We start from the raw sequence: 23,804 nt of genomic DNA, 5'->3' as shown, positions 1-23,804 counted from the left end.
CAGTGTGAAAGTAGGACAGAGGTATGAGCCACTCACATCCATCTGCCATCCCACCCTGACAATGAACATAGACACACAAGCACACACACATGTATCCACACACACGCTTACACACACACACACACACACACACATGCACACACACTTACACACAGAGACACACTTACACAAACACACACACATACATACATACAGTTCCCTCCAGAAACTCCTTTCCTATTGTACATTTCCAGTCTTCTTCTGGGTTAACTCCCACATCTTTCTCTGACCCACCTCAATAACATCATGCATTGAGTAGCATTGTCTCCACTTACAGTCTAGCATTGTGGAAGGCCAAGCATTGTTGAAGGACTAGCATTGTTGACAGGCCTAGCTGGAGGGATTCTATCTGGTGCAGCAGAGTGAGCTGATCTGGGGTTCATCTGAACTGATGGAAAGGAACAGGTAGCCCCTGCTAAAGGGTCAAAAAGACAAACATGTGCTCTACAGGCCAAATACGAGGCCAGGTTTTGTAAAGGCACAATCTATCACAGTGCTCTCAGATTACACTGTCACGGGATTCCTCCTGGGAAGGAGAGGCGGACCAAAATGCAGCGTGGTTGTAGTTCATGTTTTTTAATAGAAAAACTCAACATGAACCTAATACAAAACAATAAATGTAGCAAAACCGAAACAGCCCTATCTGGTGCAACAAAGACAGGAAACAACCACCCACAAACCCAACACAAAACAGGCTACCTAAATATGGTTCCCAATCAGAGACAATGACTAACACCTGCCTCTGATTGAGAACCATATCAGGCCCAAACACAGAAACAGACAAACTAGACATCCAACATAGAATGCCCACTCAGATCACACCCTGACCAAACAAAACATAGAAACATACAAAGCAAACTATGGTCAGGGTGTGACATACACACATGTGGTAGTAGACCGCACTGCCAACTAGTCTCTTTTCTGGTCCCTTGGCACAGTTTGTCATCACTCCACCATGAAGACTAAAACTCTTTGCGTGAAATGTCTGATGATGCTGTAGGAATAAACAGGACTTCTCAATCCCATTGAAGATGCACTTAAAACCCAGGCAACTATGTAAGCAATGTGTTTGATCCTATTTCTAAACTGAGGGTATCAGACCACATTAAAATACACTCATCAAACGGCTCTTAAACATAAATGGGAAGTGTATAGACTGCTCGTCGAACATCTCATTCCAAAATCATGGGCATTAATTTGGAGTTGGTCCCCCCCTTTGTTGCGATAATAGCCTCCACTCTTTTGGGAAGACTTTCCACTAGTTGTTGAAACATTGCTGTGGGGACATGCTTCCATTCAGCCACAAGAGCATTAGTGAGGTCAGGCACTGGTGTTGGGCGATTAGTCCTGGCTTGCAGTCGGCATTCCAGTTCATCCCAAAACTGTTTGATGGGTTTGAGGTGAGGACTCTGTGCAGGACAGTCAAGTTCTTCCACACCAATCTTGAAAAACCTTTTTCGGTTTGGACATCGGTTTGTGCACAGGGGCAATGTTATGCTGAAATAGGTAAGGGACTTCCCCAAACTGTTGCCACAAAGTTGGAAGCACAGAATTGTTTGCTGTGCTTCCACAATGTTAGTCCTTCCACAACGTCATTGTATGCTGTAGAGTTAAGATTTCCCTTCACTGGAACTAAGGGGCCTAGCCCGAACCATGAAAAACAGCCCCAGACCATTATTCCTCCCCCAACAACCTTTACAGTTGGCACTATGCATTGGTATAGATAGTGTTCTCCTGGCATCCGCCAAACCCAGATGAGTCCGTCGGACTGCTATATGGTAAAGCATGATTCATCACTCCAGAGAACGCTTTTCCACTGCTCCAGAGTCCAATGGTGGCGAGCTTTACACCACTCCAGTCGACGCTTGGCATTTCTCATGTTGATCTTAGGCTTGTGCGCGGCTGCTCGGCCATGGAAACCCATTTTATGAAGCTCCCAACGAATAGTTATTGTGCTGACGTTGCTTCCAGAGGCAGTTTGGAACTCGGTAGTGAGTGTTGCAACCGAGGACAGACGGTTTTTAAGAATTTTACGATTTTCAGGCCAGAAACAAGGAGCATAGAGATTGTGAGAGGTGACTATAGGAATTCAGACTATGGAGCTATAACAATAATAGGTTTCACAGTGGTAGCCTATAGAAGTTGTTTGGTTGGGCTCTAGACGTTTGTCTTTCAGGTGTCCCTCTCTCCTCTAGCTCCACCCCCTCACTTTCCCTTTCTTGGCATCTTTCATCTGATTAATGCCCACTTTGGGAACTGTGTGATCTAACAAAAGGAAGCTACAACTATGTCATCTAACGAATGGGAGCTACAACTATGTCATCTAACAAATGGGAGCTACAACTATGTCATCTAACAAATGGGAGCTACAACTATGTCATCTAACAAATGGGAGCTACAACTATGTTATCTAACAAATGGGAGCTACAACTTTGTCATCTAACGAATGGGAGCTACAACTATGTCATCTAACGAATGGGAGCTACAACTATGTTATCTAACAAATGGGAGCTACAACTATGTCATCTAACAAATGGGAGCTACAACTATGTCATCTAACGAATGGGAGCTACAACTACGTCATCTAACAAATGGGAGCTACAACTATGTCATCTAACAAATGGGAGCTACAACTATGTTATCTAAGGAATGGGAGCTACAACTATGTTATCTAACAAATGGGAGCTACGACTACGTTATCCAACGAATGGGAACTACAACTATGTTATCTAACAAATGGGAGCTACAACTATGTTATCTAAAGAATGGGAGCTACAACTATGGCATCTAACAAATGGAAGCTACGACTACGTTATCCAACGAATGGGAGCTACAACTATGTTATCTAACAAATGGGAGCTACGACTATGTTATCTAATGAATGGGAGCTACAACTATGTTGTCTAAGGAATGGGAGCTACGACTATGTTATCTAATGAATGGGAGCTACAACTATGTCACCTAAGGAATGGGAGCTACGACTATGTTGTCTAAGGAATGGGAGCTACGACTATGTTATCTAATGAATGGGAGCTACAACTATGTTATCTAACAAATGGGAGCTACAACTATTATCTAACGAATGGGAGCTACGACTATGTTATCTAAGAGACGGGAGCTATGACTATGTCATCTAAGGAATGGGAGCTACGACTATGTCATCTAAGGAATGGGAGCTATGACTATGTCATCTAAGAAATGGGAGCTACGACTATGTCATCTAAGGAATGGGAGCTATGACTATGTCATCTAAGAAATGGGAGCTATGACTATGTCATCTAATGAATGGGAGCTACGACTATGTCATCTAAGGAATGGGAGCTATGACTATGTCACCTAAGGACTGGGAGCTACGACTATGTCACCTAAGGAATGGGAGCTACGACTATGCCACCTAAAAAATGGGAGCTACGACTATGTCACCTAAGGAATGGGAGCTACGACTATGTCACCTAAGGAATGGGAGCTACGACTATGTCACCTAAGGAATGGGAGCTATGACTATGTTATCTAAGGAATGGGAGGTATGACTATGTTATCTAATGAATGGGAGCTACGACTATGTTATCTAACGAATGGAACTTAACAAATCATGCCAGGGAAAAACAGAGCAGCTTCCCTGCTCCAGTAACGTCCATGTAAGCACTTTTAGGAGCCAAAACATTCCCCTGGGAAAATGACATCAAAAACTGGATAGACTATCAGGTGTGCTGTGTGATATGAAATCAGTAGGTCTCTGTTGTTGTTTAGAAAAAAAATCAATCTCATAAAAAGTTCCATTCAGTTAATGTAAAAGGATTTTCTATCTCTATGCCTCTCTCTCTGTATGCTATTCTGTCTGAAATGTAGTGTCAGAGTACGTTAGGGTAGAAAGAGACGGGCAGTATGCTATTCTGTCTGAAATGTAGTGTCAGAGTACGTTACGGTAGAAAGAGACAGGCAGCAGCTTTTTTGAGCTATATTGCCAAATTGAGAGTCATCTTTTTACATCCCATGTATCCTGGGATTCCAGAAAGCCTAGTGTCACCAGGGTTTTGAAGAGGAGAATACTACACAAGCAACAGATATAGCTGTCTGTCTCTCTTCTCGATCTCCCTACCCCTTCCCACTTCTCTCTCTCCCGACCCTCTCTTTCTCTCTGGGAAGTAAACTTGGAGAATGAAAACAGGAAGTGGATGGTGTGACAGTGTGACTCAAATGCACCGCTGGTATTTTTAGACGCAGCCCTCAGCCTGTTTCCTCCTGCCCACGGAGAGGACACTGCTGTCCGCTCCTCTACAGTGTCCCACTGGGAAACAGGGTCAACGACGAGAAAGGTTCCCGTCACTTCAGACATTCAGCTGTAACATACAGCTCCCAAACAACAACCTGTTCACACCCGTTCACACCACACTATAAATTGAACTAGCACCACACCAAGCACTGCAGTGGAATATGTTGACCTTACCTCAATCACTGAAAATGTACTGTATAGCTAAAACGGGTTTGGACCAGTGAGTAGTGTTACCCTACCATGTTACGTTACCCTACCAAGTTACGTTACCCTCCTATGAATAAGAGTTACAATGCTAGCACTGAGGCGGTGTGGCCTAGTAGGAACAACACTTTGTGCAGCTCACCCTGCACCTTGCACTATCAGCTCCAATGTAAATAATATGAGTAAGTCTACTTCTGATAAGCGTCCCAGTAAAGCATTAAAAACAATCAAGCAACAAACAGCAAAAATTAACATATGTAGCCTAAGAAACAAGGTCCATGAAGTCAATAACTTGCTTGTAACAGATGACATTCATATTCTGACAATCAATGAAACTGACGTAGATACCTTTGATGATACAGTGGTGGCAATACATGGTTATAACATCTACAGAAAAGACAGAAATGCCAGTGGTGGAGGTGTTGCCGTTTATATTCAGATCCACATTCCTGTAAAGCTTCGAGACGATATAATGTTAAATACTGTTGAAGTAATATGGCTACAGGTTCAGCTGCCTCACCTAAAGCCCATTCTTGTGGAAAGCTGCTATAGACCACCAAGTGCTAACAGTCAGTATCTGGATAATATGTGTGAAATGTTTGATATTCTATGTGATATCAACAGAAAAGTATATTTTCTGGGTGATTTAAATATTGACTGGATCACATCAAGCTGCCCACTAAGGAAAAACTTCAAACTGTAACCAGTGTCTGCAACTTGGTTCAGGTTGTCAGTCAACCAACCAGGATATTTACAAACAGCACAGGAATTAAATAATCAATGTACTTATCCCATCTTTACTAATGCTGCAGAAATGTGCTTTAAAGCAGTATCCAAATCCATAGGAGGCATTGATCACAATATAATAGGCATATCTAGGTAAACCAAAGTTCCAAAGGCTGGGCCTAATATAGTGTATAAGAGGCCATACAAGAAGTTTTGTAGTGATTCATATGTTGATGATGTAAAAAATATTTGCTGGTCTGTGGTGTGTAATGAGGAGCAACCAGAAGCTGCACTGGACATATTTATGAAACTACTTATTCCAGTTAATAATAAGCACACAAACATTAAGAAAATTACTGTAAAAACGTATATCCCCTTGGATTGATGAGGAATTGAAAACTTGTATGAATGAGAGGGCGGAGGCAAAAGGTATGGCAAATAAATCTGGCAACTCAACTGATTGGCAAACGTACTGCAAATTAAGAAATCATGTGACTAAATGAAAATAAAATATACTATGAAGCAAAGATCAATTATATAAAGAATAACAGTAAAAAGCTTTGAGGCAGCTTAAATAACATTTTGGGAAAAAATGCCAACTCATCTCCATCATTCATTGAATCAGATGGCTCATTCATCACAAAGCCCTCTGATATTGCCAACTACTTGTATTACTTTTTCATTGGCAAAACAAGCAAACTTAGGGGTGAACTGCCAGCAACAAATGCTGACACTAAGTATATAGGACCAAATTATGAACGACAAGAATTGTACATTTGAATTCCGTAAAGTCAGTGTGGAAGAGGTGAAAAAATGATTGTTGTCTATCAACAATGACAAGCCTCAAGGGTCTGACAATCTGGATGGAAAATTACTGAGGATAATAGTGGACGAAATAGGCACTCCTATTTGCCACATCAATTTAAGCCTACTAGAAAGTGTGTGCCCTCAGGCCTGGAGGGAAGCTAAAGTCATTCCAACACGCAGACCAATCAGCCTGTTACCAACCCTTAGTAAACTTCTGGATTTTTTTTGTTGACCAGATACAATACTTTTTCACAGTAAACTAATTGACAACAGACTTTCAGCACGCTTATAGAGAAGAACACTCAACAAGCACAGCACTTACACAAATGACTGATTATTGGCTGAGAGAAATTTATGATAAAATTATTGTGGGGGCTGTCTTGTTAGACTTCAGTGCAGCTTTTGACATTATCTATCATATTCAGCTGCAAAAACGTATGTGTTATGGATTTACACCCCCTGCTATAATGTGGATGAAGAGTTACTTGTCTAACAGAATACAGAGGGTGTTCTTTAATGGAAGCCTCTCAAACATAATCCAGGTAGAATCAGGAATTCCCTAGGGTAGCTGTTTAGGCCCCTTGCTTTTCTCAATTTTTACTAACGGCATGCCACTCACTGCCTCTGAGTAAAGCTAGAGTGTCAATGTATGGGGATGACTCAACACTATACACATCAGCTACTACAGTGACTGAAATGACTGCAACACTTAACAAAGAGCCGCAGTTAGTTTGAGTGGGTGGCAAGGAATAAGTTAGCCCTATTTCTAAAACTAAAAGGATTTTATTTGTGACAAATAAAATATATTGATATAGTAGTAGCTAAGATGAGGAGAAGTCTGTCCATAATAAAGTGATGCTCTACCTTCTTATCAACACTATTAACAAGGCAGGTCCGACAGGCCCTAGTTTTGGCGAACCTGGACTACTGTTCAGTCATGTGGTCAGATCCCCAAAAAAGGACTAAGGAAAATTGCAATCAGATCAGTTGTCATCTGAGACATTATTACTGATTATAGGATAACAAACTGTATCTTGGAAAGTCTACACATTCTAGTTATCAAATTCACATGGAATTGTTGTGCAATTTAAATGTTTAAATATGAAACTATTCGTGAACAGATTAAATGTAATTTTAGCTTCTAAATGAGAGAATTGGTTTTCATAAGTGAACTAGGCTCAACTCAGTGGCCCCGCACATGTGAACAGACATTGGTTGTAAACTATGAAACAAATTGTCACGTTCTGACCTCTATTTCCTTTGTTTTGTATGTAGTTTGTATGGTCAGGGCGTGAGTTGGGTGGGCAGTCTATGTTTGTTTTTCTATGATTTGGGGATTTCTATGTTTCGGCCTAGTATGGTTCTCAATCAGAGGCAGGTGTCATTAGTTGTCTCTGATTGAGAATCATACTTAGGTAGCCTGGGTTTCACTGTTTGTTTGTGGGTGATTGTTCCTGTCTCTGTGTTTGTTGTCACAGGATAGGCTGTATAGGTTTTCACGTTCCGTTTGTTGTTTTGTAGATTTGAGTTATTTCATGTATCGTTCAGTTTTCCATTAAAGAACATGAGTAACCACCACGCTGCTTTTTGGTCCGCTTCTCCTCCTACAGACGAACGTCATTACACAAATGTAACTTTGTGTTCCCGAGGAAGTGAGGACGACGGTCCATACGTTAAAAGGGCTAATATCAAACTACAGAACTAAGCCAACTTCAGCGTGAACTTAAAGTATGGCAACTTGGTTTGAACTTTGAACTCTTATTCACTAAAGAAGTGATACTTCCTAGCCGTTGAGTGAGCAGCAGCAGCTGTAAACATATCTCAGCATATCGCAGCTGTAAACATATCTCATATGTAAATACTGTACTCGATACCATCTACTGCATCTTGTCTATGCCGCTCTGTACCATCACTCATTCATATATCTTTATGTACATATTCTTTATCCCTTTACACTTGTGTGTATAAGGTAGAAGTTTTGGAATTGTTAGTTAGATTACTCGTTGGTTATTACTGCATTGTCGGAACTAGAAGCACAAGCATTTCGCTACACTCGCATTAACATCTGCTAACCATGTGTATGTGACTGACAAATTTGATTTGATTTGCGGAAAGGATGTATCTCTTCTACTAAACACACGACGCTACTACAACGCATTCGTTCTACCAGACATTCTTCTGAGGACAGGAAGATCTCTGTTGGGCAAAACGACCTTCCATCTACAACCAAGCTATTGAAGCACCGCTCAGAGTGAATATTTCTTGCATTTTCCTTTTCCAAATGGACGGTTATTTGGAATGTATACGCTTCTGTATTTACGATAGCATAGCTTTACAAGGTCCGATCAGAGAACAAATGTTATGGTACCCTACTATGTTATGTTTCCCTACTATGTTATGTTACTCTACTATGTTATGTTACACTACTATGTTATGTTACCCTACTATGTTATGTTACCCTAATATGTTATGTTACACTACTATGTTCTGTTACACTACTATGTTACCCTACTATGTTATGTTACTCTACTATGTTATGTTACACTACTATGTTATGTTACACTACTATGTTATGTTACACTACTATGTTATGTTACACTACTATGTTATGTTACCCTACTATGTTATGTTACCCTAATATGTTATGTTACACTACTATGTTCTGTTACACTACTATGTTATGTTACCCTAATATGTTATGTTACACTACTATGTTATGTTACACTACTATGTTACCCTACTATATTATGTTACCCTACTGTCACGCCCTGGCCTTAGTATTTTGTGTTTTCTTTATTATTTTGGTCAGGCCAGGGTGTGACATGGGCATTTATGTGGTGTGTTTTGTCTAGGGTTTTTTTGTAGGTTATGGGATTGTGGTTTAGTGAAGTAGTCTAGGTAAGTCTATGGTTGCCTAGAGTGGTTCTCAATCAGAGGCAGGTGTTTATCGTTGTCTCTGATTGGGAACCATATTTAGGCAGCCATATTATTTGAGTGTTTCGTGGGTCATTGTTCCTGTCTCTGTTGAACGTGTCGGTTTTCACGTTACGTTTATTGTTTTTGTAAATTGTTCGTATTTTTCATCTTTCATTAACAATGTATAAAGATAACCACACTGCATTTTGGTCCTACTCTCTTTCACCAGAAGAAAACCGTAACAGAATCACCCACCACAACAGGACCAAGCGGCGTGGTGACAGGCAGCGGCAGCAGGAGCAGCGAAATCAAGATTTCTGGACTTGGGAGGAAATCTTGGAAGCAAATGGACCCTGGGCACAACCAGGAGAATATCGTCGCCCCAAAGAAGAGCTGGAGGCGGCGAAAGTGGAGAGGCACTGGTATGAGGAGGCAGCACGGCGGCGTGGATGGAAGCCCGAGAGTCAGCCCCAAAAATGTATTGGGTGGGGGCACACAGGGAGTATGGCGAAGCCAGGTAGGAGACCTGCGCCAACTTCCTGTGCTTACCGGGGGGCTAGAGAGACCGGGCAGGCACCGTGTTTGGCTGTGGAGCGCACGGTGTCTCCAGTGCGGGTGCATAGCCCGGTGCGGTACATACCAGCTCCTCGTATCGGCCGGGCTAGAGTGGGCATTGAGCCAAGTGTCATGAAGCCGGCTCTACGCATCTGGTCTCCAGTGCGTGTCCTTGGGCCGGCTTACATCGCACCAGCCTTGCGCACGGTGTCCCCGGTTCGCCTGCATAGCCCAGTGCGTGCTATTCCACCTCGCCGCACTGGCAGGGCGACCGGGAGCATTCAACCAGATAAGGTTGGGCAGGCTCGGTGCTCAAGAGCTCCAGTGCGCATGCACGGTCCGGTCTATCCAGTACCACCTCCACGCACCAGCCCCCCGGTGGCAGCTCCCTGCACCAGGCTTCCTGTGTGTGTCCTCGGCCCAGTACCACCAGTGCCAGCACCACGCATCAGGCCTACAGTGCGCCTCGCCTGTCCAGCGCTGCCAGAGCCTTTCTCCTCTCCAGCACTGCCGGAGTCTCCTGCCTGTCCAGCGCTGCCAGAGCTTTTCACCTCTCCAGCGCTGCCGGAGTCTCCCGCCTGTCCAGCGCCGCCGGAGTCTCCCGCCTGTCCAGCGCCGCCGTAGTCTCCCGCCTGTCCAGCGCCGCCGTAGTCTCCCGCCTGTCCAGCGCCGCCGAAGTCTCCCGCCTGTAATGAGCCGCCGGAGTCTCCCGCCTGTCATGAGCCGCCGGAGTCTCCCGCCTGTCATGAGCCGCCGGAGTCTCCCGCCTGTCATGAGCCGCCGGAGTCTCCCGCCTGTCATGAGCCGCCGGAGTCTCCCGTCTGTCATGAGCCGCCGGAGCCGCCAGTCTGCGTGGAGCGGCCGGAGCCGCCAGTCAGCGTGGAGCAGCCAAATCCGCCAGTCAGCATGGAGCAGCCAGAGCCGCCAGTCAGCATGGATCCGCCAGAGCCGCCAGTCAGCATGGATCCGCCAGAGCCGCCAGTCAGCATGGATCCGCCAGAGCCGCCAGTCAGCCAGGATCCGCCAGAGCCGCCAGTCATCCAGGATCCGCCAGTCAGCCTAGATCTGCCAGATCAGCCAGTCATCCAGGATCCGCCAGTCGGCCAGGATCCGCCAGTCTGCCAGGCTCCGCCATTCAGCCAGGCTCCGCCATTCAGCCAGGATCCGCCATTCAGCCAGGATCCGCCAGTCAGCCAGGATCTGCCAGAACCGCCATTCAGCCAGGATCTGCCAGAGCCGTCAACCTGCCTGAGCTTCCTCTCAGTCCTGAGCTTCCTCTCAGTCCTGAGCTTCCTCTCAGTCTTGAGCTTCCTCTCAGTCCCGAGCTGTCCCTCAGTCAGGAGCAGCCCCTCAGTCCAGTGGGGCCCTTTGTTAGGGTTACTAGGCCAAGGTCGGTGGCGAGTGTCGCCAATCTAAGGACGCGGAGTAAGAGGACTAAGACTATGTTGGAGTGGGGTCCACGTCCTGCGCCAGAGCCGCCACCGTGGTCAGACGCCCACCCAGACCCTCCATTATGGGTTTCGGTGTGCGGCCGGGAGTCCGCACCTTTGGGGGGGGGGGGGGGGGTGGGTACTGTCACACCCTGGCCTTAGTATTTTGTGTTTTCTTTATTATTTTGGTCAGGCCAGGGTGTGACATGGGTATTTATGTGTTGTTTTTTTTGTAGGTTATGGGATTGTGGTTTAGTGAAGTAGTCTAGGTAAGTCTATGGTTGCCTAGAGTGGTTCTCAATCAGAGGCAGGTGTTTATCGTTGTCTCTGATTGGGAACCATATTTAGGGAGACATATTCTTTGAGTGTTTTGTGGGTGATTGTTCCTGTCTCTGTGTTTGTTGAACCAGTTAGGACTGTTGTCGGTTTTTATTGTTTTTGTAAATTGTTCGTATTTTTCATCTTTCATTAAAGATGTATAAAGATAACCACGCTGCATTTTGGTCCTCTTCTTTTTCACCAGAAGAAAACCGTAACACCTACTATGTTACACTACTATGTTATGTTACCCTAATTTGTTATGTTACCCTACTATGTTATGTTAAACTACTATGTTACCCTACTATGTTATGTTACTCTACCTACTATGTTATGTTACACTACTATGTTATGTTACCCTACTATGCTATGTTACCCAACTATGCTATGTTACCCTACTATGCTACCCTACTATGTTATGTTACACTACTATGTTATGTTACACTACTATGTTACCCTACTATGTTATGTTACACTACTATGTTATGTCACCATACTATGTTATGTCACCATACTATGTTATGTTACACTACTATGTTTTGTTACACTACTATGTTATGTTACTCTACTATGGTATGTTACACTACTATGTTACCCTTCTATGTTATGTTACACTACTATGTTACACTACTATGTTATGTTACTCTACTATGTTATGTTACACTACTATTTTATGTTACACTACTATGTTACACTACTATGTTATGTTACCCTACTATGTTATGTTACCCTACTATGTTATGTTAGCATACTATGTTATGTTACACTACTATGTTACTCTACTATGTTATGTTACCCTACTATGTTATGTTACCCTACTATGCTATGTTACCCTACTATGCTACCCTACTATGTTATGTTACACTACTATGTTACCCTACTATGTTATGTTACACTACTATGTTATGTCACCATACTATGTTATGTCACCATACTATGTTATGTTACACTACTATGTTTTGTTACACTACTATGTTATGTTACTCTACTATGGTATGTTAGCATACTATGTTATGTTACACTACTATGTTACCCTTCTATGTTATGTTACACTACTATGTTATGTTACACTACTATGTTACCCTACTATGTTATGTTACACTACTATGTTATGTTACTCTACTATGTTATGTTACCCTACTATGTTATGTTAGCATACTATGTTATGTTACACTACTATGTTACTCTACTATGTTATGTTACCCTACTATGTTATGTTACCGTACTATGTTATGTTACCGTACTACGTTATGTTACACTAATATGTTATGTTACACTACTATGTTATGTTACACTACTATGTTATGTTACCCTACTATGTTATGTTACACTACTATGTTACTATGTTATGTTACCCTACTATGTTATGTTACACTACTATGTTATGTTACACTACTATGTTATGTTACCCTGTTATGTTACCCTACTATGTTATGTTATCCTACTATGTTATCCTACTATGTTATGTTACACTACTATGTTATGTTACACTTCTAATTATGTTACACTTCTAATTATGTTACACTTCTAATTATGTTACACTTCTAATTATGTTACACTGCTATGTTATGTTACACTTCTAATTATGTTACACTACTATGTTATGTTACACTACTATGTTATGTTACCCTACTATGTTATGTTACCCTACTATGTTATGTTATCCTACTATGGTATCCTACTATGTTATGTTACACTACTATGTTATGTTACACTTCTAATTATGTTACACTTCTAATTATGTTACACTTCTAATTATGTTACACTTCTAATTATGTTACACTGCTATGTTATGTTACACTTCTAATTATGTTACACTACTATGTTATGTTACACTACTATGTTATGTTACCCTACTATGTTATGTTACCCTACTATGTTATGTTACCCTACTATGTTATGTTACACTACTATGTTATGTTACACTTCTAATTATGTTACACTACTATTTTGTTTCATTTAAATTGATATTTATTTGGATTTCATGTAATGGACATAAGCAAACAAGTCCAAATTGATGAAGTGAAATGAAAAAAATAACGGAAAAGTTGTGCATGTATATGTATTCACCCCCTTTGCTATGAAGCCCCTAAATAAGACCTGTTTATCATATATGCATAATCACTTTAATTATACATTCATGTACATACTACCTCAATTGGCCCCACCAAACAGTGCCCCTGCACATTGGCTAACCGGGCTATTTGCACTGTGTCCCACCACCCACCACCCGCCAACCCCTCTTTTACGCTTCTGCTACTCTCTGTTCATCATATATGACCATATCTACATGTACCTACATGTATCTACATGTACATACTACCTCAATAAGCCTGTCTAACCGGTGTCTGTATGTAGCCTCGCTACTGTATGTAGCCTTGCTACTGTTATAGTCTCACTACTGTATATAGCCTTGCTACTGTTATAGTCTCACTACTGTATATAGCCTCGCTACTGTTATAGTCTCACTACTGTATATAGCCTCGCTACTGTTATAGTCTCACTACTGTATATAGCCTCGTTACTGTTATAGTCTCACTACTGTATATAGCCTCGCTACTGTTATAGTCTCACTACTGTATATAGCCTCGCTACTGTTATAGTCTCACTACTGTATATAGCCTCGCTACTGTTATAGTCTCACTACTGTATATAGCCTCGCTACTGTTATAGTCTCACTACTGTATATAGCCTCGCTACTGTTTTAGTCTCACTACTGTATATAGCCTCGCTACTGTTATAATCTCACTACTGTATATAGCCTCGCTACTGTTATAGTCTCACTACTGTATATAGTCTCACTACTGTTATAGTCTCACTACTGTATATAGCCTCGCTACTGTTATAATCTCACTACTGTATATAGTCTCACTACTGTATATAGTCTCGCTACTGTTATAATCTCACTACTGTATATAGTCTCACTACTGTATATAGCCTCGCTACTGTTATTTTTCACTGTCTCTTTTACTGTTGTTTTTATTTGTTTACTTACATATTGTTCACCTAATACCATTTTGCACTGTTGGTTAAAGCCTGTAAGTAAGCATTTCACTGTAAGGTCTACTACACCTGTTGTATTCAGCGCACGTGACAAATAAACTTTGATTTGATTTTAAATCGAAAGATACAAACCCCCCAAAAATCTATTTTAATTCCAGATTGTAAGGCAACAAAATAGGAAAAATGCTAAGGAGGTGAATATTTTCGCAAGCCGCTGTACATTAAGAAGTAATAGAGGAAGAAGTAGTAGGTTATGAAGTAGTAGGTTATGAAGTAGTAGATTATGAAGTAGTACTTTAATGAGTAGTAGTTGAAGAAGTAGTAGTTGAAGAAGTAGTAGATGAAGAAATAGTAAATGAAGAAGTAGTCGTTGAATGAGTAGTAAAAATAAAATCAAATCAAAATGTATTGGTATTGTACACATGGTTAGCAGATGTTAATGCGATTGTAGCGAAATGCTTGTGCTTCTAGTTCTGACAGTGCAGTAATATCTAACAAGCTGAAATAGTAGATGAAGAAGAAGTAGGTGAAATAGTAGTTGCTGAAGGAGTAGTAGAAGAAGAAGTAGGGCACTGCTAGTTCGGGCAGTTTGTGCCTGTCCTACCGATAGGGCATGGAGCTTTTCTAGGGAACACGTTCAACACTCAAAAGTGTGGTCACACATACAAGTACACCGGCAGACCCACATTTGATGTACCTGACTGAGTCGGCACCACACAATTGGGCCAACAGTTTCAGACAGGTTTGTTTACTTTGTTGATCATTTCTAAAAACAGCCTGGCTCCATAATCAGCCAGTTCAGATTTAAGAAACTTTATTGTTCATGATGCAGAAAAAAATAACTGTTCCCATTCTCTAGGGTTTATTAAAAGAAAGTATGGTGTTACAAGACCATCAAACACGATGTGGCCTCCTAGTTCTCCTCTACTATACTCAAGTAAGAATGGAACCCCACCAGAGGTTCAGAGAGAGGTCTCCCCCTGGCTCTCACACTCTCTCTTACTCCATCACACATGCTCACTCTCCGTTTCTGCCTCTGCCGCTCTTTCACACTCTGTCACACACACACATTCACACTGGAGTTAAGTCCAATTCAATGCGACTAACAATGAGACAGGAGGGGGGGAGAGGCTACGAAGCCTGGGGCTAGCAATGAGACAGGAGGGGGAGAGAGGCTACAAAGCCTGGGGCTAGCAATGAGACAGGAGGGGGGGAGAGGCTACAAAGCCTGGGGCTAGCAATGAGACAGGAGGGGGAGAGAGGCTACGAAGCCTGAGGCTAGCAATGAGACAGGAGGGGGAGAGAGGCTACAAAGCCTGGGGCTAGCAATGAGACAGGAGGGGGAGAGAGGCTACGAAGCCTGGGGCTAGCAATGAGACAGGAGGGGGAGAGAGGCTACGAAGCCTGGGGCTAGCAATGAGACAGGAGGGGGAGAGAGGCTACGAAGCCTGGGGCTAGCAATGAGACAGGAGGGGGAGAGAGGCTACGAAGCCTGGGGCTAGCAATGAGACAGGAGGGGGAGAGAGGCTACAAAGCCTGGGGCTAGCAATGAGACAGGAGGGGGAGAGAGGCTACGAAGCCTGGGGCTAGCAATGAGACAGGAGGGGGAGAGAGGCTACGAAGCCTGGGGCTAGCAATGAGACAGAAGGGGGAGAGAGGCTAAGAAGCCTGGGGCTAGCAATGAGACAGGAGGGGGAGAGAGGCTACGAAGCCTGGGGCTAGCAATGAGACAGGAGGGGGAGAGAGGCTAAGAAGCCTGGGGCTAGCAATGAGACAGGAGGGGGAGAGAGGCTAAGAAGCCTGGGGCTAGCAATGAGACAGGAGGGGGAGAGAGGCTACGAAGCCTGGGGCTAGCAATGAGACAGGAGGGGGAGAGAGGCTAAGAAGCCTGGGAATAGCAATGAGACAGGAGGGGGAGAGAGGCTTCGGAGCCTGGGGCTAGCAATGAGACAGCAGGGGGAGAGAGGCTACGAAGCCTGGGGCTAGCAATGAGACAGGAGGGGGAGAGAGGCTACGAAGCCTGGGGCTAGCAATGAGACAGGAGGGGGAGAGAGGCTACGAAGCCTGGGGCCATTAATGAGACAGGAGGGGGAGAGAGGCTACGAAGCCTGGGGCTAGAAATGAGACAGGAGGGGGAGAGAGGCTACGAAGCCTGGGGCTAGCAATGAGACAGGAGGGGGAGAGAGGCTACGAAGCCTGGGGCTAGCAATGAGACAGGAGGGGGAGAGAGGCTACGAAGCCTGGGGCTAGCAATGAGACAGGAGGGGGAGAGAGGCTACGAAGCCTGGGGCTAGCAATGAGACAGGAGGGGGAGAGAGGCTACGAAGTCTGGGGATAGCAATGAGACAGGAGGGGGAGAGAGACAGAGAGAGGCTACGAAGTCTGGGCCAGCATAGAGACAGGAGGGGGGGGACTACGAAGCCTGTGGATAGCAATGAGACAGGAGGGGGAGAGAGGCAGAGAGAGGCTACGAAGCCAGTGGCTAGCATAGAGACAGGAAGGGGGGGGCTACGAAGCCTGTGGGTAGCAATGAGACAGGAGGGGGAGAGAGGCAGAGAGAGGCTATGGAGGCTGTGGCTAGCATAGAGACAGGAGGGGGATAGATGCAGCTGCTGTCTGAGGATAAGGCAGACACAGGAGGGGCCCAGACAAAGAGGCCTGCCCAGGCTGACACATACTGTTTCACCCCACCCTCCTAACACTCAGCCACTGAAGTTTACACAGCCGGACAATCTCACACTTCACTCTCCCTATTACCAACTCTGCTGGACTGACTGCCTTGACTGAAAGCAAATGAAGATGTTTTACACACCTACTGTTGACTAAAACGGTATGGAATGTATTAGCTCAAATACACTTCTCATTGTCTTGGATAGTCTACAAGCAAAGCCATACTATACCAACTCCTGCTCAAGCCTTCTAATTAACAAGTTCTAACAGTCACAGAAACTCACAAGGCCCATTGTCAAAAGACAGAGACATTCTGAACAAAACATTAACAAAATGAACCATGAAAGATACAGCTATTGTGACGGTAATGTTTGAGTCAGCATGTGTATCCCTCCAATATTTTTTGTTTTGTTTTGTGCGTGTGAGTGAGTGAGTGAGTGAGTGAGTGAGTGAGTGAGTGAGTGAGTGAGAGAGAGAGAGAGAGAGAGAGAGAGAGAGAGAGGGGGGGGGAGGGAGTGAGAGAGAGAGGGGGGGGGGAGAGAGAGAGAGAGAGTACTATGTCTGTGCAGGCATACACCTGTGCATCTTAGAGTGAATGTCTACACGTTCCTACCAGGGTACAAGTTCAGACAGGTTCTTCGAGGAGTAATCGTTGGCAAGCCTTCTAAATTAGGCAACATGCCTTGCATTTTGGACATTAATCATGGGGCCCACCTATGAGGAGCTGCACATAAACAACGAGCAAGGAGAGATGGAAGGAAAGGACACAAGGAGAGATGGAAAGAAAGGACACAAGGAGCAAGGAGAGATGAAAGGAAAGGACACAAGGAGCAATGCTGTTTAGGTCAGAGCAGGACAACAGTCTCTCCATCTGGAATACATACACAATGCTTAGCACTTACCAACACCCCTAAACTGACATTTTGCTCCCAGGGATGCGATCTCCAAACTACCTAGAAGTGAAAATGAGAGGGAGGGTAAGCTAAGGACAGAACTCCTTCAGCCCAGTCCAGCCAGCCGAGAATTATCGTCCGTAGAGCAATGAACCAAGCACACCCTCCTGAGACATGCAAGGCGATGACAGAGCCTGATCCATCAACATCAGCACAGAACATTCCCAGCCCGACAAGTCAAACAGACAGAAACCCTATTGCCCTGAGCTTCCCCGGACCGTCAACGAGCTGTATACCTACTCCTCCACCCCACAATGGACCTGATAGAGTCTAATCTATAATCCAAGCTCCCGCCTACCTCAGACACACTGTCGAGAGTGAACCTGTATGTCAGCATTTCATTGTACTGTGTACCATGTGTATCCTGTGTATTCCTCTTCAGAATGTACTGTATGTGAAAGCTGTCTGTCAGAAGAGCACAGGCCAGGATCACAGAGCACACCTATCTATCCACCTGCCAAGCCAGGAGAACAGAGCACACCTATCTATCCACCTGCCACACCAAGGCCAGGATAACAGAGAACACCTATCTAACCACCTGCCAAGCCAGGATAACAGAGCACACCTATCTATCCACCTGCCACGCCAAGACCAGGATAACAGAGAACACCTATCTATCCACCTGCCAAGCCAGGATAACAGAGCACACCTATCTATCCACCTGCCACACCAAGGCCAGGATAACAGAGAACACCTATCTATCCACCTGCCAAGCCAGGAGAACAGAGCACACCTATCTATCCACCTGCCAAGCCAGGATAACAGAGCACACCTATCTATCCACCTGCCACGCCAAGGCCAGGATAACAGAGAACACCTATCTATCCACCTGTCAAGCCAGGATAACAGAGCACACCTATCTATCCACCTGCCACCCCAAGGCCAGGATAACAGAGAACACCTATCTATCCACCTGCCAAGCCAGGATAACAGAGCACACCTATCTATCCACCTGCCACACCAAGGCCAGGATAACAGAGAACACCTATCTATCCACCTGCCAAGCCAGGATAACAGAGCACACCTATCTATCCACCTGCCACACCAAGGCCAGGATAACAGAGAACACCTATCTACCCACCTGCCAAGCCAGGAGAACAGAGAACACCTATCTATCCACCTGCCAAGCCAGGATAACAGAGCACACCTATCTATCCACCTGCCATGGCAAGGCCAGGATAACAGAGCACACCTATCTATCCACCTGCCACGCCAGGATAACAGAGCACACCTATCCATCTGCCATGCCGAGGCCAGGAGAACAGAGCACACCTATCCATCTGCCATGCCAAGGCCAGGAGAACAGAGCACACCTATCCGTCTGCCATGCCGAGGCCAGGAGAACAGAGCATACCTATCCATCTGCCATGCCGAGGCCAGGAGAACAGAGCACACCTATCCATCTGCCATGCCGAGGCCAGGAGAACAGAACTACTCATAAGAGGAATAAAGCCACCCAGTATTTATGAAAATGTTCCTCCCTCACAGGGAAAGTGTCATAATAGCCTTTGCTTTAGTGGCATACTGAGGAACAGAATTGGCTTCAAGACAATGAATGAATAGTCCCAGTATTATTGTGAATATACCCTTTATTATAAGATGTAAATGTTATCCATCTCACCACTGATTATCAGTGATGAGGAGTATCTACATTATTAATATCATTTTTTTGTTTGTTCCTGTCTATGATTTTATAATCAGCATTGTTATCATGGCCTAATATGAACAGCTCTGGAGTTTTGGATGTGGTAATCTGGTACCGGAACAGATACAGTTCAATCTCATACTGTAATGACATATTTATGAACTATGTTTTAGTGGATGTATTATGTTTATTTTATGTTGGGCAGTGTATGTGAAGTGATGTAGTCAGAAAAGATGCTGATATTTGGATGTCCTTGGGGCCAGAACCTGTAAGGATATGTAGATGTCTACAAACCATGGCCTACTTCCCTGCAGGGAACCTCAATCTCACCCACTCTCCTGTAGTGAAAACCTTGAGGAAGTTGTGCCTATGTTGAAGGGAAGTAGGCCAAGGAAAACAGCCTATTGTTTTCATGACTGGAATTCAAAGGTAAAATACCTATATCCTTCTTCACACAGAGTATGTTTACATGCACACTAATAATGCAATATTAAACTGATTGTGGCAATAGGCTGAGTAAGGCTTTAGTCATGTAAACACCATACTCTACTTATCTTAATCGGCGTAAAGTCATAATAGAAGTAAGCATAGGCTGATTAAAACAGATGAGCCCAAAATGATTAGGTTGTGTAAATGCCTTAATAAGAGTCACAGCACTATATTTGATCTGCGCATGTGCTATCACCAGCAGAGCAAGTGTCCTTCAGTCTTTTGCACGAGTAAAGTCAGTTCGGAAGAACTGAAAGTAATGTTATGCATCTTAGAAATTGTTTTCACATACAAACTTTATATGTCCATACTCAGAATCAAATAGGCATCAAAAAATAACATGGTCATTGGTCGCTGTGGTAGAACGTTTATTTTGATTGGCGATTTTCTGCATTTATTAAAGTCCCATTGGGTAACCTGATTACAGATGTGTCCATGTAAACAGGATTATTAGGGAATAAAGCATGTAAATGTTTAAATCGAACTATTATATTAAGCGGACTATTCACAGTAATCATATTATTGTGTGCATGTAACCGTACTCACAGACTATCATAAGGTATAACATTATCTATGTCACATCATCTGTCTCATCATAATCCAAACAACATGTCAGCGTTTATTGAAGATGTGTTGGACATAGCATTGATCGTCTAATTTGGTGGACGATTGTAGATTTTGAAAAACAGTCTGTCGGCACCACATGTTCATGACCCTTCATTAGGTGTAATCATGTGCTGCATGTCTTCTCAAATGAGTCTGCAGCTGCCTATCTTATAAAAGAGAGCATATGGCCCTAAGGCAACCTCATGATTCCAGTATTTATCTGGAAGATTGTGAAAGACTTCTTTGTATGTGGACTTTTGTCCCCATTAGAATTACATCTCAAGGGCATCATGGTTTCCAAGACATGCAAATGACAAATCAATTGCAAGTTGTCACAGGCTCAGCAATAGTGCTCTCAAGTCATTGACACTTACATGCAACTTCTGCATTCAGAATATGAATTTGCCATTGAAATGACGGGTCTAGATGCACACAAGTCGCTTTGTGGTCTGATTGTGTTAAGATCTGGCTGACCACATCAGGAGATGGTCTGCGTTACATTGTGTGCGGATTTCTCCTCGGTCTGGATGCAATCAGGCTACCGAAAGCCATGCTGCGGGTTACGTCATCAGCACTCCTCCCTCAGGTCTCCAGAGAACGTGGGTTTTGAGACCGAGGCACCTTCTCTTTATAAAGTTTGAGGAAATACGTTTCTAGCGTGAGAGGAAAGTGTTTGCTGGCCTCATAAATGTTAGTCAGCTAACTAATATTTAGAAAAACGAGACGTTTGCAATACATTTAGCTTTGCTTGCTAGCTAGCTACATAGGCCGGCTGGCTAGTTAGCTACAGTAGTTAGTTACTACCATCAGTTGTTGTGTTATTATCTATCATACGTTGCCTATTCCACCGTTTGCAGAATGCATACTGTCATTTGAATATAGCGCGGGAACACGGGAACATACAAAATGTGGATATGGTGGACACATGTAAATGTAGTTGCATGACGTGTTCGGAATGCCATTATTAGAACACCAATTTGTGTGTGTGATCAAAATTGGTCTGCCTGTGTAAACGCAGCCTTACAGGCCTACCTGCCTGGCCTTCCCATCCCACATCGGATTTGAACTCACTCTTGCTTTTGACATGGAAACATGTTGCTTTTCTCAGAATGCAGGCTGCCTACATCGCAGCTGATATGAATATTTATGACAGGCTTGTAAGCACCCTCCTCTCCACCGTTCCTACGCAACGGGGTTATTTGCACATAGATCTATCAGATCCTGGCTTGATACAGGTGACCTAGAGTGCCAGGAAACCAATGGTGGATGGATGCCAGCCGGGGGCTTTCGTGATGGTGATGTTAATGATAAAGGAACATTAATTCAAGGCCTAGACTGTTTTGCAAAATAGTAATAAAACTTTGTTTAATAATTTAGTCTAATCGTAAGGGCATGAGGATGCTGAGAGTGAGATGAAAACAACTTGGTAAAAGGCATTATGAGCAAGGAACACCAAATAATAAGGGGCCAAAGCATACCCATTCCTCGTAGTGCTTACTGCCATTCTGCAATATATCTTCGAACTGTATGATGCAGTTGGCTACGAAATCGTCATATCCAATTGGCGCGTCGTGAAAAACCGACAGTTCGATTTTCCTTCCGTTATGCACCTCCGTAACGAACTCGTCGTTCCACGCAGGGCTGTTGGTTTTCTGTTTGGTGGAAGTTTGGCCCACACGCGAGTCATCCACGTTTAGTGCAATGTATGTGTCTAAGAGAAAAGTCTGGGTCTTTGGGCCAACCGCATGTCTGAGAGACCAAGCTGTCGGTTTCAAGTCCAACGCCTCACAAATCCTGATCTTCAATAACCCATTGAAAACCACCATGGCGGTGATGTAATCCTCCTCAATAGGACTTGAAAGAAGATTGGTTGTTTACAATAAATTCCTTTAACCCAAACACTTCAATTGGTCATAAATCATGTGTCCTAGTTTTATGTGTTGTTTGAATCCTCAAATGAAGACCACGGTTTGAATGGGTTGAGACTTAAATGTAACGGGGAAATGCTGTCCCGTCTCACTCTAGTACACACATAGACTACCAATCGGATGCAAATCAGTCCTCCCGAAACAGTCTAGTGAGAGTAAATTGTCTCGTTTTTGCTCTCTAACAGTCTTGGTTTTCCCAATGATAATCCACATTTGGCGTTCAACCAGACAAAGCCTTTCTTTTGAATAGAATAAATACACGTCTTGAGAAGCTTATAAGAAGGAAAAATACGACTATGCAGCAGTTGGAATGTCAACAGCCTACCCAAACCGCAACACGACAGAGCAAAATCTATCAAAACTATCCTCGGCAACTCCACTAGGCTTTGGAAACACTCGTATTCCACCGTTGGAAGAGACTGCTGCCTCCTCGCCGAGCATTTGGGATGTTTCCCAAACCGGCTACCCGACTTGTGAATTGCTCAAGCAGTGTATAGTTGCAGGTCGACTCTGTTGTGGTTTTCTTGGTTTCTGTTCGCTCCTTATACTCCCAGACGGTTTTCTTGCCGTTGCTGTACTTGGTTTCAGTTTGCTCCTTAAACTCCCAGGCTGTTTTCTCGCCGTTGCTGTTTTTGGTTTCCTGCACACCTCCCTTTTCTCCTCCGACAGTCTAAACACTGGTGCAGGAAATGCGCAAAACACGTCAGTTTCTTTCTCTGAGGCGCGCTGCGTCTTGTCTATGCCAGATGGGGGAGTGCAACACAACTGTCAGTGTAGGCGAGTCGACCAGGCTGTCAGGACAGAGACGCATCCAAGGGCTCAAGTGACAGATACGGGGATATGATGTGCTGGAGTAGGCCTACTGATTACATCATTGTCTTTTCGGAAACATATCGGGGAGGCTCATTGTTGTGTTTGATAGGTCTATCCACCGAGTAGCAAGGTTATTACTCTTGCAAGCAGTGGGCTATTGCGTCAAAGACATGGAAAAGGGGTGGATCATTGGGGTGGTTAGGTTTGTCTGGTATTTGCAACAGATGATTGATTATCTTATACTAGCCACAACACTGACTGTCGCACCTGAATTACACCGATAGCACTAATAATGTAAGACATGTATCTGTTTTCCAAAACATAAAACCATATCGTAGCCGATGATTATGATCATATGGTAATAGGCTTTGAATGACAATAATACACACTTGTTTAGCATTTTGTTAGTCATAGGATTTTTTTTTTTTT

The 23,804-nt window shown here is 43.8% G+C and overlaps 1 protein-coding gene across 1 annotated transcript in view; it reads right to left on the bottom strand.

The window, feature by feature from the left end:
- Positions 1 to 23,241, bottom strand: part of LOC139381223 (protein kinase C epsilon type) — a 262,754-nt gene extending 239,513 nt beyond the window's left edge. Inside the window, exon 1 of the mRNA XM_071124683.1 lies at positions 22,113 to 23,241. Coding sequence (XP_070980784.1) covers positions 22,113 to 22,460 — 348 coding nt within the window. The 5' untranslated portion in view covers positions 22,461 to 23,241. The remainder of the gene's footprint in view (positions 1 to 22,112) is intronic.
- Positions 23,242 to 23,804: the final 563 nt, after the last annotated feature.

The sequence above is a fragment of the Oncorhynchus clarkii genome, chromosome 23, assembly GCF_045791955.1.
Source record: "Oncorhynchus clarkii lewisi isolate Uvic-CL-2024 chromosome 23, UVic_Ocla_1.0, whole genome shotgun sequence".
NCBI classification, from domain to species: domain Eukaryota; kingdom Metazoa; phylum Chordata; class Actinopteri; order Salmoniformes; family Salmonidae; genus Oncorhynchus; species Oncorhynchus clarkii.
The sequence above is the reverse complement of the archived record's forward strand: the minus strand, read 5'-3'. Positions and strand labels throughout refer to the sequence as shown.